This window comes from Rhineura floridana, chromosome 7, assembly GCF_030035675.1.
Source record: "Rhineura floridana isolate rRhiFlo1 chromosome 7, rRhiFlo1.hap2, whole genome shotgun sequence".
NCBI lineage: Eukaryota > Metazoa > Chordata > Lepidosauria > Squamata > Rhineuridae > Rhineura > Rhineura floridana.
The window spans coordinates 109,297,790-109,319,054 of NC_084486.1; the positions used below are offsets into that span (position 1 = coordinate 109,297,790).

A 21,265-nucleotide genomic window follows, 5' to 3' on the forward strand; every position below is an offset into this window, starting at 1 on the left:
GGAGGTTACCAGTGCATGGACAACAGTGGTCAGGCTATCCTGGTCCAGAATCAGCCGCAGCTGTTTTACCAGCCAATGCTGGTAAAAGGTACTCCTAGCCACTGAGGTCACCTGAACCTCTAATAACAAAGATGGATCCAGGAGCACCCTCAGACTATGGAGCTGCTCTTTCAGAGGGAGTATGACCCCATCCAAAGCAGGCAACTGACCAATTATCTGAACTCAGGAACCACCAACCCACAGCGCCTCTGTCTTGCTAGGATTCAGACTCAGTTTATTGGCCCTTATCTAGCCCACCACCGAGTCCAGGCAGTGGTCCAGGGCTTGCACGGCCTCTGCCGATTCAGATGTTACAGAGAAATAGAGCTGGGTATCATCAGCGTACTGCTGACGCCTCGCCCCAAATCTCCTGATGACTGCTCCCAAGGGCTTCATATAGATGTTAAACAGCAAGGGGGATAAGATGGTACCCTGCAGCACCCCACAGCATATCTGCCAGGGGTCTGAAAGACAATCACCCAATGTTATTCTCTGAAAACGACCCTGGAGATAAGATCGGAACCACTGTAAAATACCCTCCAATACCCATCTCACCAAGTCGGCCCAGAAGGATACCGTGGTCAATGGTATCAAAAGCCGCTGAGAGACCAAGTAAGAGTAACAGTCACACTCCCCCTGTCCTTTTCATTGAGGGGATTGGGTTTTTAATTTATCCCTTTTATCTTGAACTGGGTTTCTTATTGCCAATGGGGCCAGTTTCAACCCTCACGCATGGGGTTCTGATCTCAAGGCCAGCCATATCCAATAGGACATTGTTCTTCAAACTTGGATTCTTAGATACTGTTGGACTGCAACTCCCAGCCAGCTTAGTCAATAGCCAGGGCTGAAGGGAGTTGTAGCAACATCTGGTGACCCATCATTGAAGAACATTGCAATAGGCAGCATAGGTAGCCCAATCCAATAAGCGCTATCACTATCTGGGATGGCAAAGTTCCAGAAGCTCCAGACCAAGGATGATATCCAACATTAGTCGTTAATTTCAGTGGGTCTCCTCTGCGTATGACTAATGTTGGCTGTAATGGTTATTATAATCTGGATATGAGAATGCAATCCCCCAAGCATGTGCTACTCAGTAGTAGCACTCAGTAAGATTACTCTGGAGTATATGGTTTGAAAATTGTCCTTTCACTTTTCCATTCTGACAAATGTCTCCCTTCCAACCCGCTCTTTTTTAAGTAACCTTTTCTATGCTGCACTTCAGCTAATTTTTTTCCTTGTCATAAAAGCCGTTTGAACCTGACCAAGCCCAAATGAAAAGCTCTCAGGGGAGTAATCCATATGTACATTTCCATATATATTAATAAGCTGTGCGGAATTTTTTGGCAACTCATATAATAGAATTTTGAAACGAGCTGGAGCTTATCATCTGAACAGTAAGAGCACAGTCTCCTTTCTGTCAAAAGTAATGGAATGAGATCATCTACACAATCATTTCTGCTAGCTGTCTTCATTTTCCTTTACAGGAAAGTGCACATAAATCTTGCTCTCCCTCTTTTGCTACAAAGCAGGCTAGGACCAGTCAGTCCCACTATTTACAACTGGGAGGATCAGCTAAACACTTTTACGTCAATGGGCAGGACAAACTTCATGCTATAAAACAGCAAAGGAAATTGCACGTTTGAGGGAGCGTGTTTGACTCTTAGTGATAATCTGTAGATAATGGCATGAAATTTTGTAGACGTCAAAGAAAAATATAACCAGCTAAGATGTAGTGAACTGAAAAATCAACAACATTTTTTCTATAATAAAAAATCTTAAAACCTATACAAGAGAGCGACTGATTATTTTCTTCACATTTCCAGTTTCTTTCTTTCTTTTTTTCACTAGCCCAACACAAATCCACCTAACCAATGTGCCAGATGTAGAGAGCAGATTTCACTACAGCAGCTGTGTGGAGCCTCAGGCCCAGGGACTGAATGTGGCCCTTCAGGTCTCTCTGTCTGGCCCTGAGGACTTTCCTTAGGACATGCCCTCTCCCCAGGTCACATCCATCACCAACTCTGCTCCACACTCTCCTTGAGGCCTTTTGCCTGGCTGAAATGTGTCCTTGAACTGTGGTAATGCCTATTGTTTGCCTACATGGAGAATGGAGTGGGGTATGTGTGTGTGTACAGAAATCTTTGCATTGTGTCAGCTGGAATGTAGCCTACATAATTAGAGAAGAGTCACATACATTTTCCTGCTCACTTTTGCCTCTGGCTCCAGCCACCACTGGCATATGGCTCCCAAAGGTTGTCCGTGAGGAAATGTGGCCCTTGAGCTGAAAAAGGCTCCCACCTCTGCATTAGAGCTTTGCAGAGGTGAAGAGGCTCCATGCATCCTAAAAGCCTGTTTCTAGTAAGTAGCTGTTTCTGATGCCTTGGATCAGGTGTAGTCAATATGGTGACTTCGAAATGTTTATTTATTTATTTATGTATTTATTTATTATTTGATTTATATCCCTCCCTTCCTCCCGACAGGAGACTATTGTCTCCATTTTGGTTAATGACTGTACCAAGGTATTGATAATCCTTGATAAATTCAATGTCCTCATTATCAACTTTAAAATTACATAAATCTTCTGTTGTCATTACTTTAGTCTTTCTGACGTTCAGCTGTAGTCCTGCTTTTGTCCTTTCCTCTTTAACATTCATCAGCATTCGTTTCAAATCATTACTGGTTTCTGCTAGTAGTATGGTATCATCTGCATATCTTAAATTATTGATATTTCTCCCTCCAATTTTCACACCTCGTTCTTCTTGTTCCAATCCCGCTTTCCATATATGTTTTATTTATTTATTTATTATTTCAATTTATATACCGCCCTTAGCGAAATAGCTCTCAGGGCGGTGAACAAACAAAGTAAAATACAATATATCATAATAAAAATACAAAACATATACAAACAAACAACGAAAAGCACAGCAAAAACAAAATAAATACTACAAAAATTAAAATACAGATTAAAAGATTAAAAAAGTTAAGAAGATTAAAATGCCTGGGAGCATAAAAAGGTCTTTACCTGGCGCCGAAAAGATGGAAGTGTAGGTGCCAGGCGTACCTCTTCGGTGAGGCTGTTCCACAACTCAGGGGCCACCACAGAAAAGGCCCTAGATCTCGTAACCACCCTCCGGGCTTCCCGATGGGTTGGTACCCGGAGGAGGGCCTTAGATTCTGAACGAAGTGAGCGGGTAGGTTCATAGCGAGAGAGGCGTTCCACAAGGTATTGAGGTCCCACGCCGTGTAAGGCTTTATAGGTCAAAACCAGCACCTTGAATCTCGCCCGGAAGCAAATAGGAAGCCAGTGCAGACGCGCCAGGACAGGTGTTATATGCGAAGACCGACTGGTCCTCGTCAATAATCTGGCAGCTGCGTTCTGCACCAGCTGAAGCTTCCGAACTGTCTTCAAAGGCAGCCCTACGTAGAGCGCATTACAGTAATCCAATCTTGAAGTTACCAGAGCGTGGACAACGGAGGCGAGGTCATCCCTGTCCAGATAGGGGCGTAGTTGGGCTACCAGATGAAGATGGTAAAACGCATTCCGTGCCACCGAGGCCACTTGGGCCTCAAGAGACAAGGAAGAGTCGAGAAGAACCCCCAAACTACGTACCTGTTCTTTCAGGGGGAGTGTAACCCCATCCAGAACAGGGTAAGCATCCACCATTTGAGCAGGGAAGGCGTTCACCAACAATGTCTCGGTCTTGTCTCAGTTTATTAGCTCTCATCCAGTCCATTATCGCGGTCAGGCAATGGTTCAGCACATCAACAGACTCACCTGAGGAAGATGAAAAGGAGAAATAGAGCTGCGTGTCATCAGCGTACTGATGGCAACGCACTCCAAAACTCCTGATGACCGCACCCAGCGGCTGCATGTTGAAAAGCATGGGGGACAAGACCGATCCCTGGGGGACTCCACAATGGAGAGTCCATGGTGTCGAGTGATGTTCCCCAAGCACTACCTTCTGGTGACGATCCGCGAAGTAGGAGCGGAACCACTGCCAAGCAGTGCCCCCGACACCCAACTCTGCGAGTCTCCCCAGAAGGATACCATGGTCGATGGTATCAAACGCCGCTGAGAGATCAAGGAGAATCAACAGAGTCACACTCCCCCTGTCCCTCTCCTGACAAAGGTCATCATACAGGGCGACCAAGGCTGTTTCGGTGCCAAAACCGGACCTGAAACCGGATTGAAACGGATCTAGATAATCGGTTTCATCTAAGAGCGCCTGGAGTTGGCTGGCAACCACCCGCTCCAAAACCTTGCCCAAAAAAGGGACATCCGCCACCGGTCTATAGTTATTCAGATTATCTGGGTCCAAGGAGGGTTTCTTTAAAAGAGGTCTCACTACTGCCTCCTTGAGGCTACCAGGGACTACTCCCTCCCTCAAGGAGGTGTTAACCACTTTCTTGGCCCAACCGGTGGTCCCAGCCCTGCTAGCTTTCACTAGCCAAGATGGGCAAGGATCCAGAACAGACGTGGTTGCCCGAACCATTCCAAGCACCTTGTCCACTTCCTCGAGCTGCACCAACTGAAACTCATCCAATAAAGAAGGACAAGGCCGTGCTCCGGACACTTCAATGGATTCATCTGTCACAACATCAGAGTCAAGGTCCCTGCGGATACATGCGATCTTATCTTGAAAGTGTCCAGCAATTTCGTTGCAGCGGGTCTCAGATGTTTCCATAGTATCGTGGGGGCCAGAGTGTAAGAGCCCTCGCACGACTTTAAAAAGCTCCGCTGGGCGGCATAAAGATGATCTAACAGAGGCAGCAAAATAGAGCTTCTTTGCTGTCCTTACCGCTTTTGTATACAACTTATTGGTGGCACTTACCAAAGCATAGTTGTATCCACTGGGAGTTTTCCTCCATCTGCACTCCAGCCTCCTCCTCTCTTGTTTCATCGCTCTCAGCTCCGGAGTATACCACGGAGCTGTATGAGCTCTACACCAGAGGGGGCGCGCGGGAGTGATCATGTCAATAGCCCAGGTCATTTCCGTATTCCACAGTGCGACCAGGGCCTCGACAGGAGCACCGGTCCTATCAGCCGGAAAATCTCCCAGAGCCCTCTGAAAACCTACGGGATCCATCTGGCTCCGGGAGCGGATCAACTTAATAGATCCTCCACCTTTGCAGAGGGAAAGAGCCGCTGTGAGTCTAAATCTCAACAAGCGGTGATCTGTCCATGACAATGGGGTAGATGAATAGCACCCCACCACCAGATCACCATCTCCATGTCCAGTGGCGAAGATCAGATCAAGAGTATGTCCCGACACATGCGTTGGGCCAGTAGAAAATTGAGACAGCCCCATTGTTGTCATGGAGGCAATGAAGTCCTGAGCTGCGCCAGATAAGACAGTCTCGGCATGGACGTTGAAATCCCCCAGTACCAAAAGTCTAGGGGATTTCAACAGCACCTCCGAGACTATCTCTGTCAGCTCAGCTAAGGAAGCTGTTGGGCAGCAAGGTGGACAGTACACCAACAGTATTCCTAGTCTGTCTCCCTGGCCCAATACAAGGTGGAGACATTCCAGACCAGTTGCCGTCTGGACAGGGTGCTTGGTGAGAGGAAAAGAACTCCTATAGACCAGGGCGACCCCCCCTCCCCGGCCCTCAGATCTACCACAGTGCTGAACCAAATACCCGGGTGGACAAAGCTGGGAAAGAGCAACTCCTCCCTGATCAGCCACCCAGGTCTCGGTTATACATGCCAGGTCGGCACCCTCCTCCAGGATTAAATCATGGACAAGTGAGGATTTATTATGTACCGACCTGGCATTCAAAAGCAGCACTTGGAGATCTGAGAGCTGGCTGATAGGACAACCAGCAATCCTGTGGATATGAGGAGAACCGGAACAAGGCACAGACACAATTTGTCTGGGACGAGTTCCCCTTACCTGGCCTGTTCTCCTCCTAACACCATACCTCCCATTACCCGTCACTACGTTAATTGGGGCCCCCGAAAGCCCCCCCAGGAAGGATGGAATCTTTTCTCCCAGGCACATGTTAAAAATACACAAATCCACACAGACAAGCAAACATACAAAACATTCACCCCACATTTAACCCACACCCCCCCAACAAACAACATTAAAAATTAGTTAATCCTCTTCAAGCAGCGATGGCAGTCTCGAGCCCCCCATCCAAAAGCAAACCGCAGTAACGGCACCAGGACATCAGCACAGCACCAAGCAGTAACAGCAGCACCCACACGCGAACAAAAAGCGGCGAAGGTAGCAAAGATGTAAGCCGCAATGGTAGTGTCCTGGGCAGCGGCACGGCCATCAGCGATAATAAAAACGCCTGCAACCCACGGCGGCGATGGCGGCGACAACAGGCCACAGCGACAAAGTCCACCGGCAGCAGCACGGCCCCCCCGGCGATGACAACGCCCCGCGCGCAAGCGGGCGGCGGCAGCAATGGCAGCAGGACGGGTCACAGCGGAATCCCCAGCAGCGACACACCCCTCAGCAACAGCGACAACATCCGCATGCAAGCTGGCCGACAGCGGCGGCGCGGGCCGCGGCGACAGAGTCCCCAGCAGCGACACGCCCCCTAGCAGCAGCGACAGCGTACAAGCGGGCAGACGACGGCAATGACGGCGTGGGCCGTGGCAACGGAGTCCTCCGCGGCAGCGCGCCCCCCGGCAACGACGACAACGCCCACACGCAAGTGGGCCGGCGATGACAACGACGGTGGCACAACGATGGCGGGCAGGCGAACAGGCAGCAGCAACGGCAGCAACGCAACGCCGCCGGCAGCAGGGCCCAAACAGGCCGCAACAATGCACACACACACACAACAGCAGCAGCGAAGGCCGAAACGACGTTGAATTGCTTTGGAATAATTACAGTTGCTGAGTGCCCAGCTGCCTGTAGCTTTCCCTCAGTGCTCAGTTCTCTATATGTTCTGCATATAGATTAAATAAATAGGGTGATAAAATACACCCCAGAAGAAAATCACCCTGTGCTTCATAGATTACAGCAAAGCCTTTGACTGTGTAGATCATGAAAAACTATGGAATGCTTTAAAAGTAATGGGGGTGCCACAGCATCTGATTGTCCTATACTCTGGACAAGAGGCTACTGTAAGGACAAAATATTTTGTAGTTGCTTGATTGAAAATGTCCCATTCCTGTCCATTTTAATTCACTCACATCAAGTATTGTAATGTTGATACATTCAGTTTCTTGCTTGACAATTTCTAACCTTCCCTGGTTCAGGCTTCTCACATTCCATGTTCCTATTGTGTACGTCGTACAACTCCAGACTCTCCTTTTGCATCTGTGCACATCAGCCTCTGGGCTTCCATTCGGCTTTGACCCACTGGTGTTATTAGTCACAGTGCTACTTGTACTTGTCCATTGTTCTTCCCCAGAAGCTCGCTTCTGGCAACTTCAGGGGCACTGAAAAAATGAACATGTAAATGTCACAGAAATAAATACAGACCATAATACAGATAAATATAGATATAGTCATTAATAATAATAGGATTATAATAGAACAACCTATGATTATTAATTTTTAAAAGAAAAACTTATCATGCATGGAACAAACCATAAAACAGGAATGGCTAATCTGTGGCACTTCAGATGTTGCTGGATTCCACCTCCCATCAGCCCAAGTCAGCTGGGCCAAAGATCATGGAAGATGGGAGCTGCACTCCAACCTCTGGAGACTGTATAAATGGTAACAGTATAATAAAAACTGATGCCTGTCATACCAAACATACTTGAAGTACACTACTACTACTGCTACTACAACAACAACAACAACAACATCCTAAATTTCTCACTGAAAAATGTAATGCAAATTCCTTAGTATGTATAGATCTATATGCAGTATGTGGATAGCCTTATTTAAAAAGCTGGAATCTCACTGATGAGTTGTTTTGAAGAGTGACTGTGAGGTCAGCTTGCTTTTTGGTGGGATTTCAGCTTTTTTCAGGGTGACACACATAGTTGTGATGGCTTAGTGCATGTTCTGTTGGATTGGGACAGTGTGAGAAGAAGACATCTGGTGGGTTATTCTGGAATGACTTCTCTGTGGAAATTAGGCAGGTGCTGACTCCGGATGGTTTCCACCAGAAGTTAAAACTACATTTATTTACCTAAGCATTTGATTATATGTTTGTTGCATATTATCTTTATTTTATACTTCTATGATGTGAATCTCTTTGATAGTTCTCTCAGAAGTGAGAAATGGTACAAAATGTTCCTAATAAAAACAAACCAATAAATAAATAATCCTTCAGAGAAGACATCCGATGGAATGTTCTGGATGATTTCTGAAGAAGCACCAATCTGGTCTGCACATTGTAAAATAAATGTGAAAATAAATTTCATGGGTGTTTGGGTTGGGAGTGGTGGTAAGTGAAATGCAAACTGCAAACAAAATCTGAATTTATGCCTGATGTAACAACAATGTGGGTATTTAACTAAAATATAGTAGAGGCAATTAAGCTGCAATCCAAGACATGTCTACTCAGAAGTAAGCTCCATTGCGTTCAATATGACTTATTCTCAGGTAAGTGTGTATTGGATTGCAGCCTTAGTTGAGATTATAGTGTTGTATTTGACTAAGTTCTACTCAGAGTAGACCCACTGATATCAGTGGACCTAAATTAGTCCATTGGAGTTTTATAATGAACACATTTTTAAGACAGAAACTATTTTTTCCCTGAATCAAAACTAATATTATAAATGGATTAGAACTACCTCTTGTAAACACCATGGCATCCCTGAAATGCTAGACTGTATTCAAGCTGTCAAAGCAATTTCTGTAATTAAGCAGTAACTCACTTAACAAGAGAGTTAAAATTTTGTTAGCCATCCAAACAACTCTATTAGCTTCATATACCTATACATACATGTGTATTTATCTTATTTACAGCTTAGGTGGTGAAGTTGTGAGAGGAAATGAAGGAAGCTACGTTGGCAAGCATTTCCGCATGGGATTTATGACAATGCCTGCCCCTCAGGACAGACTGCCACATCCTTGTTCTAGTGGTTTTGCCGTGAGATCCCAGTCGCTTCATTCTGTTGGAGGTACCGATGATGAAAGCAGTAGCTGCTCTCGCAAGCAACCACCACCAAAACCTAAACGAGATCCCAATACCAAGCTAAGCACATCCTCTGAAACAGTAAATGCTGGAACAACTAAGAGTGCAAAGCTGCCAGACCGGACTGAAGGTAAATGCTACACCTCCATTTACTCTTGGAGATAATATTAAATGTTCACTTGTTGATGGTGTATCCCTCAAACTTCAAGGAGGTTCTGTGCTTGGGCAGTCTACAAGTTCTGTCACCAAAATGCATGTAAGTGTATTTCTCATCCAATCCTAGCCAAAGATAAATTCTACCATTAGAAGTGAATATTTGCTGCCAGTTCAAATTTCAGAATTTAGAACAAGCTCCTGTTTCTTCATGAAGATTTTAAAGTTGAGTTTAACCTTATTTATTAATTTTATTGAGAGTGACTAAAAACTATTCTAAAATAAAGACAGAATTTTCCTGAAATTCTGTAAAGCCATATGGGAGCATCAAGCTCCATTCCGCTTCTGAGATATCTTGAGATACAAGATGTGCTGTAAATAGTGTTATGGTAACCCTAGTAATTCTATAATTATACAGCCACAAGAGTGGCTGTATACTATAGTCAGCATGGATTTTTTGCATTCTGCAATGTTATATTGAAAATACCCCATGCCATTCTAATGCTTCCCATAAGCTCATTTCAAAACAAAACCTTACAAAATTTATAGTTCTGAACTCAGAAACGCTTGCTTAACAACCCTGTCAATTTTCATGGTGATACACAAAACAGTCAGAGAGAATAGAGAGTTCAAAGTGTAAAAAGAGAGAGAAAAACAGACCCCTTTTGGACTTTTTTCTGTTGGAGTTCTCATAATCTGTTGAAATTCATTAAAAATCAGCCATGTTCACAGAGCACCTGTAATCCTATTACTGACCTTGCCCCATACTCTGACCTTCATCTTCTGCAGTTTAAAAGTTAAATGCCTGGCTGATTTTTAATTAATTTAAGAAATTTTACATTGAACTGAATGATAATGGTGGGTGTGCTCAGTAAGAACCAACTGTCAGTGTCCTAAAAACCAGGTTCACAGCTAATTGCCTAATCAGGGGGCCACACCCACACCAGATTTCCATTTCACTTGAGACAGTCATGGCTTCCCCCATAGAATCCTGGGAAGTGTAGTTTGTGAAGGTGCTGAGAGGAGACTCCTATTCCCTTGACAGAGCTCCAGTGGTCAGAGTGATTTAACAGTCAGCCGCTCTGACTGAAGCTCTGTGAGGGGAACAGGGCATCTCCTAGCAACTCTCAGCACCCTTCACTAACGACACTTTCCAGGATTCTTTGGGAAAAGCCATACTAACTAAAGGGAAATAAAGGTCTGGTGTGGATGTGGCCAGGGACAGCTTTGGTTTAAATTTGGGTGGGATGCTACATGTGCCTGCTGTAGAATAAAAAGATGGGGGAGATCCTGAAAAAGAATGATACTGTTCACAATGTTTTCCTTTTGGAAAGGAAAGGGGCTTCCCCTCTGCCAAGTGCCCACCCATTCAATCTCCTCCCTTCCCCATTCCTCCCTCCCTCTCCCCTTCCTGCCCTCCTCCTCCCCCCCACCCCTCCCCCAGATCAGTTTCACCTATCTTAAGCATGATTGCACGAGAGTAAATTGCATGAGAGTAAACTCAAAAAGCATGCAAATGATCAAACCTGCCCTCCCCTCTTTTTCCTCCTTCTCCCTCCTATCCCCTCCCTCTTGCCCCTTCCCTCTTCCTTCCTTCACCCCTCTCTTCCCCTCCCCATCCCCTTCCAATGCCCTCCCCCTCCCCCTCCCTCATGGTCAATTTCACCTATCCTAAGCATGAGCACAGGGAGTAAATCCCACTGAACTCAATAAACATGCAAATGATCAAACCTGCCCTCCTCTTCCCCCTCCTGCCTGCTCCCCTCCCCATCCCCTGTGTTCAGTTTTCATGGAGCTCAGGTTGGCATGCATAATTGCCCTCCACATTTTGTCTTAATAATAACCTTGTGAGGTAGAGTAGGCTGACAGATAGTGATGGGCCCAAAGTCCTTACTAGGTAGTAAGCATCATGCCCAGTGGGATGGGTGTGAAGAATAAAATTAATAACCCAAATGTGAAGTATGGTGCCATCAGGCCACTATCAGGTGCATCGCCTAACCAGAGAGTTGTCCAACCTGTATGCAAATAGCTTGCAATCGTATTATCAATCCTAGCATAAATTATAAAGGGTCAGCGTAATAAATTTGATCTTACCAAAAGGGTAAGGGAAGACATAAGGTAAGCAGCAAACAGTAATATTAAAATAATTGTTTTGAGTTCATTGATGCAACACCTCTCTGGTCTCCTGATTGGACTTTGTGCCTCAGATAAATACCACTTTCCCAGATACAGTGCCAATCATTGTCTTCTTATAATCAGGGCTGGCAGGTGCATAGTCCAGCCAGTGCTCCCCTGCTGTCGATGTCTTCTGCTGCTATCCTTTTCTTTGTGGTGCATGGCAGCACTGTCGTCCTCTTTCCATCCCAGTTGCTCCCCCATTCCTCCTCCTCCTCATCTCTCCATCCCACCTTCCCTTACTTTTTAAATAAACCTGCTGAGTTAGCAGCAACAGTGCAGGTGGTTTCTCTGGCATCTCAGCTTCGATAAAGGGTCAATAGGCCTTTGTCTCTTATAACACAATTAGAATCCATCACAACGAGTAGGACCAATATTTATTTCCTCTAGCTGTGATATGGCAAGATTTATAATGCTAGCATTTCAAAACTGACATCAGCAGTAGGTGAAAATACCCAGCACCATATTAGTTAGAAAACTAAAAGATTATCTGATACCAAAAGTGACCATACTTGCCTCTTCATTTCACTGGGATTTTATGTAATAAGAACACAGTATCCTTTTATGGAATACAAATTTCATTTTAAGAAAGACATAAATCCAGATGATTTTACAATGGTTTAATATTGCCTTCAAGTATTTGGCTGTGAACACACTAGTCACCTACAGCAAAGTGTTTCCATTCGCCACACCTGGAAGGGGAATAGATTGACCTGCCAATCAGTTGCAAAGTCTCTTTGAAGCTAACGTTTTTTAAGAAAATGCACTAAAGCTGATCCCACCAGATTTTACAGTAATAGTGCCCTTTTTTCAGAAGAGAGAGGTTGAGATGCACTGGAACTGGCAGAACAGTGAGTGTGTATTTACCCTTTGGGTCCCACTTTATTGAAGGCTTTGTAGGTTATCAACTCCATGAATTGAGCCCCATAGCATACAGGCAACCAGTGTAGCTCTCACAAATTCGGTATGATTGGATACACCACTCAGCTCTCTGTCAACTGCATTCTCCACTAGTTGCAGCTTTTGGACCATCTTCAAAGATAGCCCCACCCAGAACACATTGCAGTAATCTAATTGGAAGATTACTAGAGCATGGAATGCTTTGACTAGGCTATCCTAGTCCAGGAATCGCCACAGATGGCAATAGGCTCTTCTAGCTACTGAAGCCATCTTGATAGTCACTAATGAGATAGTATAGCAGTTGCATAGTTAACGTTTTATTTTTAGAAGCAAAGTTTAATTGTTTTTATTTTATGATCTATTTATAGAAAGTTACATCCAACGCTGGGTGAGCACAAGGACACTTGCACAAGGGGGGGATCCCTGTCTCTCCCCCCCCTCTGCAGTCTTCTGGAATGTGAGATGTGGGGCTGCATTGGGAGGAGGAATCTGGGGAAGCCAGGTAGAGACAACTTGCACAAGCTTCCCCCTCCACTGCAGCCCACAGCCCCCCAGAAAAAGCTTTTCAGGACACTTAGGTGACTGCAGGAGGAGGATGGAGCAGGGAACGTCCCTTGTGCAAGTCTCCTTATGCTCACACTGCATTGGATACTAGGGTGAGGCCCAAGCCCTGAGCCAAACTGGGCCACTTCAGAGGCATCTGGGCCTCATCCAAGTTGGGCTGAGATAACCCCAGATCCCTCCAGGTTGGGTCAGGTTGCCCAAAGTGATCTGGGGCTATCAAGCGATGGGGCATGGGGCAGAAAAAGGAAGCAGGGGTGAGCGGGAAGAAAGAGAAATCAGGAAAAGGAGGCACCTCTTTGTGGGAGAAGGTAGGGCCTTTCCCCCTCCTTCTTCTCACCAGTCCTCCCCAAGCCGCACACGGTCTCCAAATTCCCTCCATGATGGAAGACTGAGCATTGTTATAGTGACTCTGAGACAAAGGAGTGCACACACACACTTCTTGCTACCCTAGTGGAACTAATCCCACTTCCTGGCACAGAGGCAGTGTCCATGAGGGTGCCCTTTCTCCCTCCCAGCCACCCCATCTGGCATTCAATCCATTCATCTGTCTGCCCTCTTTTCCCATCCATCCTCCATGTGCTGTGCTCTCACCCAGAGTTAGAAGGGAATTAGAACCAGACCCAACCCCTCTTCCTTCCTTCCTTCCTTCCTTCCTTCCTTCCTTCCTTCCTTCCTTCCTCTCTTCCTCTCTTCTTCCCTCCCTCCCTCCCTCCCTCCCTCCCTCCCTCCCTCCCTCCCTCTTTCTTTCTTTCTTTCTTTCTTTCTTTCTTTCTTTCTTTCTTTCTTTCTTTTTCTTTCTTTCTTTCTTTCTTTCTTTCTTTCTTTCTTTCTTTCTTTCTTTCTTTCTTTCTTTCTTTCTTTCTTCCTTCCTTCCTTCCTTCCTTCCTTCCTTCCTTCCTTCCTTCCTTCCTTCCTTCCTTCCTTCCTTCCTTCCTTCCTTCCTTCCTTCCTTTGTTTTAGGGCTCCTGGGTAGGTTTGGGACCATGACAAGGATGATGCCCATGTTCTTGCATGCCTGCCCAGAGGCTGCAGGAGTGTTAGTTGTAGAGGAGTTGGGGATGGTGGCTGTTTTGGAACTGTTGCTGCAGAACAAGTGGCAGCTAGAACTGGTGGATGAAGCCAAGCCAGAGCCCCTGCCCCATGGAGGAAAGACAAGTCCACCCCAAACTAGTCCTCCTGAATTTGCTTCACAAAAACATTGTGCCTTTTTTGCTGAGCCGCTCCCAACAGTATGGAATTCTCCTGCTTATCAGCTAGTAAGAAGGAGGATTCATTCTGTGCAGTGTGGTGCCTGGCGCTGCTGGTTCTCCAACAGCTTCCCTGCATGCAGAGAAACTGCTTGCAAAGGAGCAGCAACAGGCAATGCACAGGATGGAATCTTCCCACCTACCAGCTGGTTTGCAGAAGGAGGTGCTGGTTGCTTCTCCTGCTGTCAGGGGGAGGGGGAAAGAGGAGGAGATGTAACATCTCCTTTTCTCCACTATCCCATGTTTTAATTTTTAAGAAACCCTTAGCCCTGCCCCCAAATAGCTTCAGGAATGGATCCAGGGTGGAATGAGGGACAGGGAGGATTGGCCCTCCCTGGGGGCCACAAATCAAGGCCTCTGGACAGCTCACATTCCTATTGGATACAACCCAGAATCACAGAATGGTTGTTAAGACTATTTGATAGAGGTGGCTCTCATCATTTGTGTCTTCCTTCTCTGCCTTCATTATCCATGTGGGTGTGCATGATACATTGGGGGGGATTACTGATAGCATCAAGATTCTTTATCTGTGATGTTTTGCCAATGTGCAAGAACACATGTATATCTCAGCAGAACTCTTCATTTATAGGGTTGAATGCTTAGGCTGCATACACACCAATAGGGATGGAAGAATCTGTCAGTTTTGGTTCTCTCAGTTACTCATTTTTCTGATCTTAAATTTAGTTCTCCACATTTCTGTAGCAATTTGCATTTTTTTAAATAAAGTCCTCATGAAAGTTTTTCAGCATTTAAGTGTGAATTTCTCCTAACACCACACATTTTTGTATGCAGTTTTGACTAATATACACATATTTGCAAATAATTTCTCCTAATGTAATGCATTTTTGTATGTTATTTAAAAATTTATTGATTTTATGAATACTGTCCCATCACTTATGCATTTTTGTAAACATTGTTTGGCATTGCAAAATTCAGATATATGCAAATTTCAAGACGGCTATATTTCAGTTCTCATCTTGTTTCAGAATGTGCACATTTGATAGATTCAGCTGTAATTGTGAACTGAATGTAATTTCTCGCCCGTCCCTACACACTCTACATATAAAGCACCCCCCAAAGAATCCTGGGAGCTGTAGTTTATTATTCACAGAGCTACAATTCCCAGTACAGTTCACAATTTATAGTTCCCATTATTCTTTTTTGGGGGGGAGTGCCTTAAATGTATGGTGGGTATATAGCCTTAGTCATGCTTAGAGTGGATCCCTTGAAATCAGTGAGTCTACAGCAAGATTTAAGTCTGTGTCCATCCTATAGATACCGTCATATGTACCAGCCTTCTCCAACCTCTGCCCTCCAGATATTTCCTCCGGGTGAACTTCCATCCGCACCACCCACCATATACAATGATTGGGATGATGAAAGTTATAGTCCAAAACATCTAGAAGGCAGCAGGTTGAGGAACATACAGACAGACAGACAGACAGACAGACAGACAGACAGACAGACAGACAGACAGACAGACAGACAGATAGATAGATAGATAGATAGATAGATAGATAGATAGATAGATAGATAGATAGATAGATAGATAGATAGATAGATAGATCCCCCACCCCCCCAGGATTTTATCAGTAATGGAAAGGAGGAAAGATGTTAATGTACTGAAAGCTGAGGCAAACTATGTATACTTTGATTCCCTGATTCATTTTAAAAATGACATTCCACTCAAACCCCTACATGCTTTGAAATGTAGTCCTGCACCTGGACTCATGGGTTCATGCCATGTAGCTCTGCCACCTGCAAATGACTCCTGCCAGCTGTGCATTTGATGACCATGTGAAGACTCCAGTCACAATCCTCCTGACACATACACATGAAAGAGCTCTAGATGTGTACATCCGTATGTCCATAGGGCCCCTTCACTTGGCTACTGAACACACAGCTGGCAGGTGTGTGGTCAACACATGACTTGCAGGTGAGGGGGTGGACCCCATAAGCCTCACTTGCATTCTTGCAATGGATGAAAGTGTTTAAGGAAGGATGCAAGAAACTGTCTATTGTGGTTCCTTTTCTTTGTCATTTTCCCAATATTAAATTCACTTCCCCTCATTTCTATGGCAATTTGCTTTAAAAAAAACCCTCATGAAAATTCTTCAGCATTTTAGTGTAAATTTCTCCTATTAAACACATTTTGTATGCAGTTTTAACTAATATATGCATTTCTGCAAGCAGTTTCTCCTAATACAATGAATGCATTTTTGTAAACATTGGTTGTAGAACTCTATCACAAAATTCAGATCAGTGTGAATTTCAAAGGATGGTTGTGTTTTGGTTCACATATTGTTTCAGAAAGTGCAAATTTGATAGATTCAGCTGTAAATGTAAACTGAATGGGCTTCCTCCACCATCCCTAGGTTCAAGTCAACTTCCTTCTTGTTAAACTGGAATTCAGGAGGAGTTAAATGCAGGACATAGTGACCCAGAGGAACTATAAAAGAGACACAACAGGGCAAATCCTATCATCCTTAAATTTAATCTATGGCCCCAGACCTACAGCCTGACAGATCCTTTACCTACAAGCCCCTCCCCCCAAAAATTATGGACTATTAATGGGGCATAAAGAAAGGGTGTGGAAAATCCATGGGGTGCTAAAATAACACAGGAACCTCTGGGGAAGCTCCTTTAACTACTGAGAGTAAGACGGCCAGAATGGAAAGTGCAGCTCAGTGCAAAACTGCTAGGTATGCTCAATTTTGGGAGTAATTCACTGCTGGATATAATAACTACAGAGAAGCCTGTCAGCTATGCAATTACTATGGAAACAAACGTCCAGAATGACACATTAAAAAGGGAGCACTTTTCAGAAATTATTCAGATTTTCTTTTCTTTCTGTGGCCATATTCACAAAGGATGTTTAAATGGGCTTTTGCATTTCTGGTGTCTTTAACTGAGATAGAAAAATATGCACTAGAATGTCCCTGTAATTTGATGATTGGCCTCCTCTGCTCCTTGTCCACAAGTGGTGCATCACAGTAATATCCGTTGCTCAGTCTAATCCTGCAAGGATTGGCTATTAAATCACAACAGGGATCTTCCTTGGGTGGCAAAGCCTTGTGCAATATGTAGGACATCACATTTTCTTCTCTCATATCCCAAAGAAGGCTTGAATCGGTCAGGGCTGGATCTCTCAGTGTTATGGAAATATGTATATATATACAGAGATACTCAGCGGTCTGAGCTGCGAGTGTCACTGTGTCTATTTACCTTAGAAGCATGGGCTCCTGCTGGGAGGAAGGGCGGGATATAAATCAAATAATAAATAAATAAATAGAAGCAGGCTTTTACCCTGCATTTAGATCACTGAGACTTAAGACTTAGTAAAATAAGAAAAAGCTACTTTACTTATAGAAATACATAGTAGATAGGAAAGGCACACCTAATTCTAACTAACTAAGTTGGAGGTGCAATGCCCAGACATGGGTATTGCCCTCATGGCTCAGGAGAGAGAGCAAAGATGTCTCCTCTCTCCTTGGAGAGGAAGAAGAAAACAAAGGAAGGGGCATATCAGTTTACAACTGAAGGACGTTAGGTAGAGAACAGCACAGGTAAAGGTAGGCAAGCCTAGCTAGCTGGAAGATCCTAACTCTATCTTCCCTTTGGAATGCAAACAAAAGGACCCAAACAGGAGTTGCTTTTTCCCCACTTCCAGCACTCAGCTCTTAGCTGAGGCCAAACGACCTTTCTCACACAGAACAAGTTGTCAACAAAAGAAAAGGCCTTTTTGGTAATGCCATCCCATCTATGGATTATATGGATGGTCCCTGTAGTAGGGGTGGGGAACATTTTTCAGCCCAAGGGTTGTATTTCCTTTAGGGCAACCTTCCAGGAGTCACAAGCTAGTGGTGGGTGGGGTCATAGGACAAAGTGGTTAGAGCACTAAATGTAAAATTTACCTTTGTATAGTAGGGTAGTTTCTACACACACACACATTCTGCTCTATCCTCCATCTAGGCAAGGAAGAAGCATTATCAGAGTTCAAGAACACATTCTAGCCAGACAAAAACACTCAAGAAACATGCAAAGCAGGGCTGGTGTGGGGTGTGGCTCAAGAAGGTGCATGGCCTGGGGAGGATCTGGAGATCAACATTTGGCTCCCAGCCCTTTAGTTCTCCATCCCTAGGCAAGCCTGGTGCCCACATGGCAATATTTTTGGTGCCATGCTAAAACATTTTTGTTCACTTGGGCACAGTAATGCCTCTGTTAACAAATCCTTCAAGAAAAATGCTCCTTTTAACAAGGAGTATGGAAAGTGTGCATGGGGTGTGCACATTCTGTTCAGATTGTGGCTCCTTGTCTACTGGATTGCAGCTGCTGCAGGCAGCTCTCTCTCATGTGGCTGAAATTGGCGCTCCTTGCCAGATGGTGCAGGTGCCTCTGAAGTAAACAGTGCTTCGGGTACCCTGAAAGCACTGATAACCACAGACTGTTCAAGTATTGGGGAGGAGGCACAGAGAGAGAGAAAAAGAGAGAGAAAGCACAATCACAAGGGGGTGGCTGCCCCTTGCTTGCCTGCTCGAGTGTATGGAGCCTTCAAGTGGTCTGTATGCTAGGCTTACCTGACCTGTTCGTTTCATTTCAGACTTGTGTATTGTTAGTTTTGAATAAAAAGTTTGCTGAAATATGTTGAACTGCTCTTCGTTTTTGTGATGTAGGAACCAATTCCTATTCTTTCCATGTTATTCCTACCTCTGGTGCCAAAGTCTCTGTTAAAGAGGTAATGTCCAGGAATGCATCTACTTCATTAACTGAGGTATTACTGTATTTTCATAGAACCATCATAGAATAATAGAGTTAGAAGGAGCCTACAGTATAAGGCCATTGAGTCCAGTCCCCTGTTCAATGTAGAAATCCAAGTTAAAGCATACCTGGCAGATGGCTGTCCAGCTGCCTCCTGAACGCCTCCAGTGTTGGAGAGCCCGCCACCTCCCTAGGTCATAGCTTCCATTGTGGTGCCACTGTAACAGGAAGTTTTTCCTGTTGTTCAGCTGAAATCTGGCTTCCTGTAACTTGAGCCCATTATTTCATGTTCTGCGCTCAAAAAGGGATCCTGGCCCTCCTCTGTGTGGCAAACTTTCAAGTACTTGAACAGTGCTATCATAGCTCCCCTCAGTCTTCTCCTCTTAAGGCTAAACATGCCCACTTCTTTCAGTCTGCCCACATTAGGGTTCCAGTCCCCTGATCATCCTTGTTGCCCTCCTCTGAACCTGTTCCAATTTGTCTGAATCCTTAAAGTGCAATTTCCAGAACTGGCCACCTTACTCAAGATGAGGCCTAACCAGTGCCAAATAGAAGAGAATTAGTACTTCATATGATTTGGAAACTATACTTCTGTTAATTTCAATCATGCCTATGTTCTAAGAAAATTAGGATTTCTTCCCCATTGCTTTATTGTTGTATACTAGGTTTAGTTTCATGATTATACACAGGTTTGACAAGTTAATATAGCACAGTGGGGAGGAGAACCTGGCTGGAAGTCCAGAGTCTGTAAGTTCTAAATCCCCACTCATGTCTCCTGGGTGTCAAGGGCCAGCTAAAGATCACCCTCACAGTGAGTGGCTCAGGGCTTACGTGCCCTGCCACTTGTGCAGCCGTGAGCAAGCTACATAGTCCCAAGGAGCCCAGTTGCCCCTCAGCTGGCAGTTGCGGACAAGGAAGGGGCTGGCTTGTGGAGCTGTGGCAAGCTGAGCAGGCCCTAGCCAGCTGGGGAGGACTAGCCTCAGAGGGCGGCAATGGTAAACCCCCTCTGAATACCGCTTACCATGAAATCCCTATTCATAGGGTCGCCATAAATCAGGATCATCTTGAAGGTAGTCCATTTCCTTTCACACAGCTTTGAAATTCCAAATAGAATAAAGGGCACTGTAAAAATGTCTTAAATATTATTTTTATTATTATTTATTGCATTTATATCCTGGCAAACACAACAACACAACCCATTTAACAACAATAAAAAAGCATTTTAAAACAATTAAAAACATTCTGAAACTAGTTACAGATTGCAAACATTATTTCATCTAGTAATCTCTGGGTTGTCAGGTCCAGTCTCCTTCAGCCATCAATAAATAAACAAAACAAACAAATAACCCACCCAGTTGTGCCATGTGTGTGAATACTATCATCTCGTGGTTGGGGCTAGTTACATGGGTTTCCTCCTGTTGATTCTTTGGGGAAATCCCACATGATCAACCCAGCACATGTGGTTCTGACATTCCCACAGACACAGCATAGCTGCAATGGAGAGTTGCTCTGAAATAAAATGAAGGGGGCTGTTGGACTATGACCTGGGTGACCAGGGTTCAAATCCCCACACAGCCATGAAGCTCACTGAGTGACCTTGTGCCAATCACTGCCTCTCAGCCTCAGAGGAAGGCAATGGTAAACTCCCTCGGAATACCGCTTACCATGAAAACCCTATTCATTGGGTCGCCATAAGTCGGGATCGACTTGAAGGCAGGCCATTTCCATTTTATAGATTCATGTTCAGAATGGAACCTCATTTGGGTGACTACAGTTTTGGAGCTGCACTCCCATGTTCCTGCTCCTCTATAACACTGCATTTTAAGCAGGAAATTAGGACAGTGCCATCATTTCCCTTAAGGACCAACTTTCTTCCATATGAATTGGACTGCAAATGTTCTATATGCAAAAAGGCAAATAAAGGCCCTCAGACACACCTAGCATTTAAATTATTACATACGAATCAATACGTGCTTTGCTAGTCATTCTTCAACAAAACTGTGTATCCTATTGCAGATTATGATTTTTTTAACTGCCTAAGGTGGTGATAACACATTGATAAACACATTAGGAAGATAACAGCATGAGGACTTTTATATTAGAAATGGCTATCATGAGAATATTGATACAATGTCTCTCCAGGAAAAAGCCTCTTTTTCACAAGTAATCTTTAGCAGCTTCCTAGTTCTCAGTTTGAAATCCTGTCACTTGATTTACTAACAGTGAGAGTACATAGCGATATCAGTTTAATTACATTTGACCTATGGATGCACAAATTAATCTCTAAAGAGACTGGGAGTACATGTTGCTTTGCTCTTTATATTTATTTTATTCATTGGATACTTTTCCACATACTGTCCTCGCAGATTTGT

At 44.6% G+C, this 21,265-nt stretch overlaps 1 protein-coding gene across 2 annotated transcripts in view; it reads left to right on the forward strand.

The window, feature by feature from the left end:
- Positions 1–21,265, forward strand: part of NYAP2 (neuronal tyrosine-phosphorylated phosphoinositide-3-kinase adaptor 2) — a 234,901-nt gene that overhangs the window by 113,153 nt on the left and 100,483 nt on the right. For both annotated transcript variants that reach the window (XM_061634458.1, XM_061634460.1), the window contains one exon: positions 8,928–9,226. In XM_061634458.1, the coding sequence (XP_061490442.1) occupies positions 8,928–9,226 (299 nt within the window). The remainder of the gene's footprint in view (positions 1–8,927; positions 9,227–21,265) is intronic.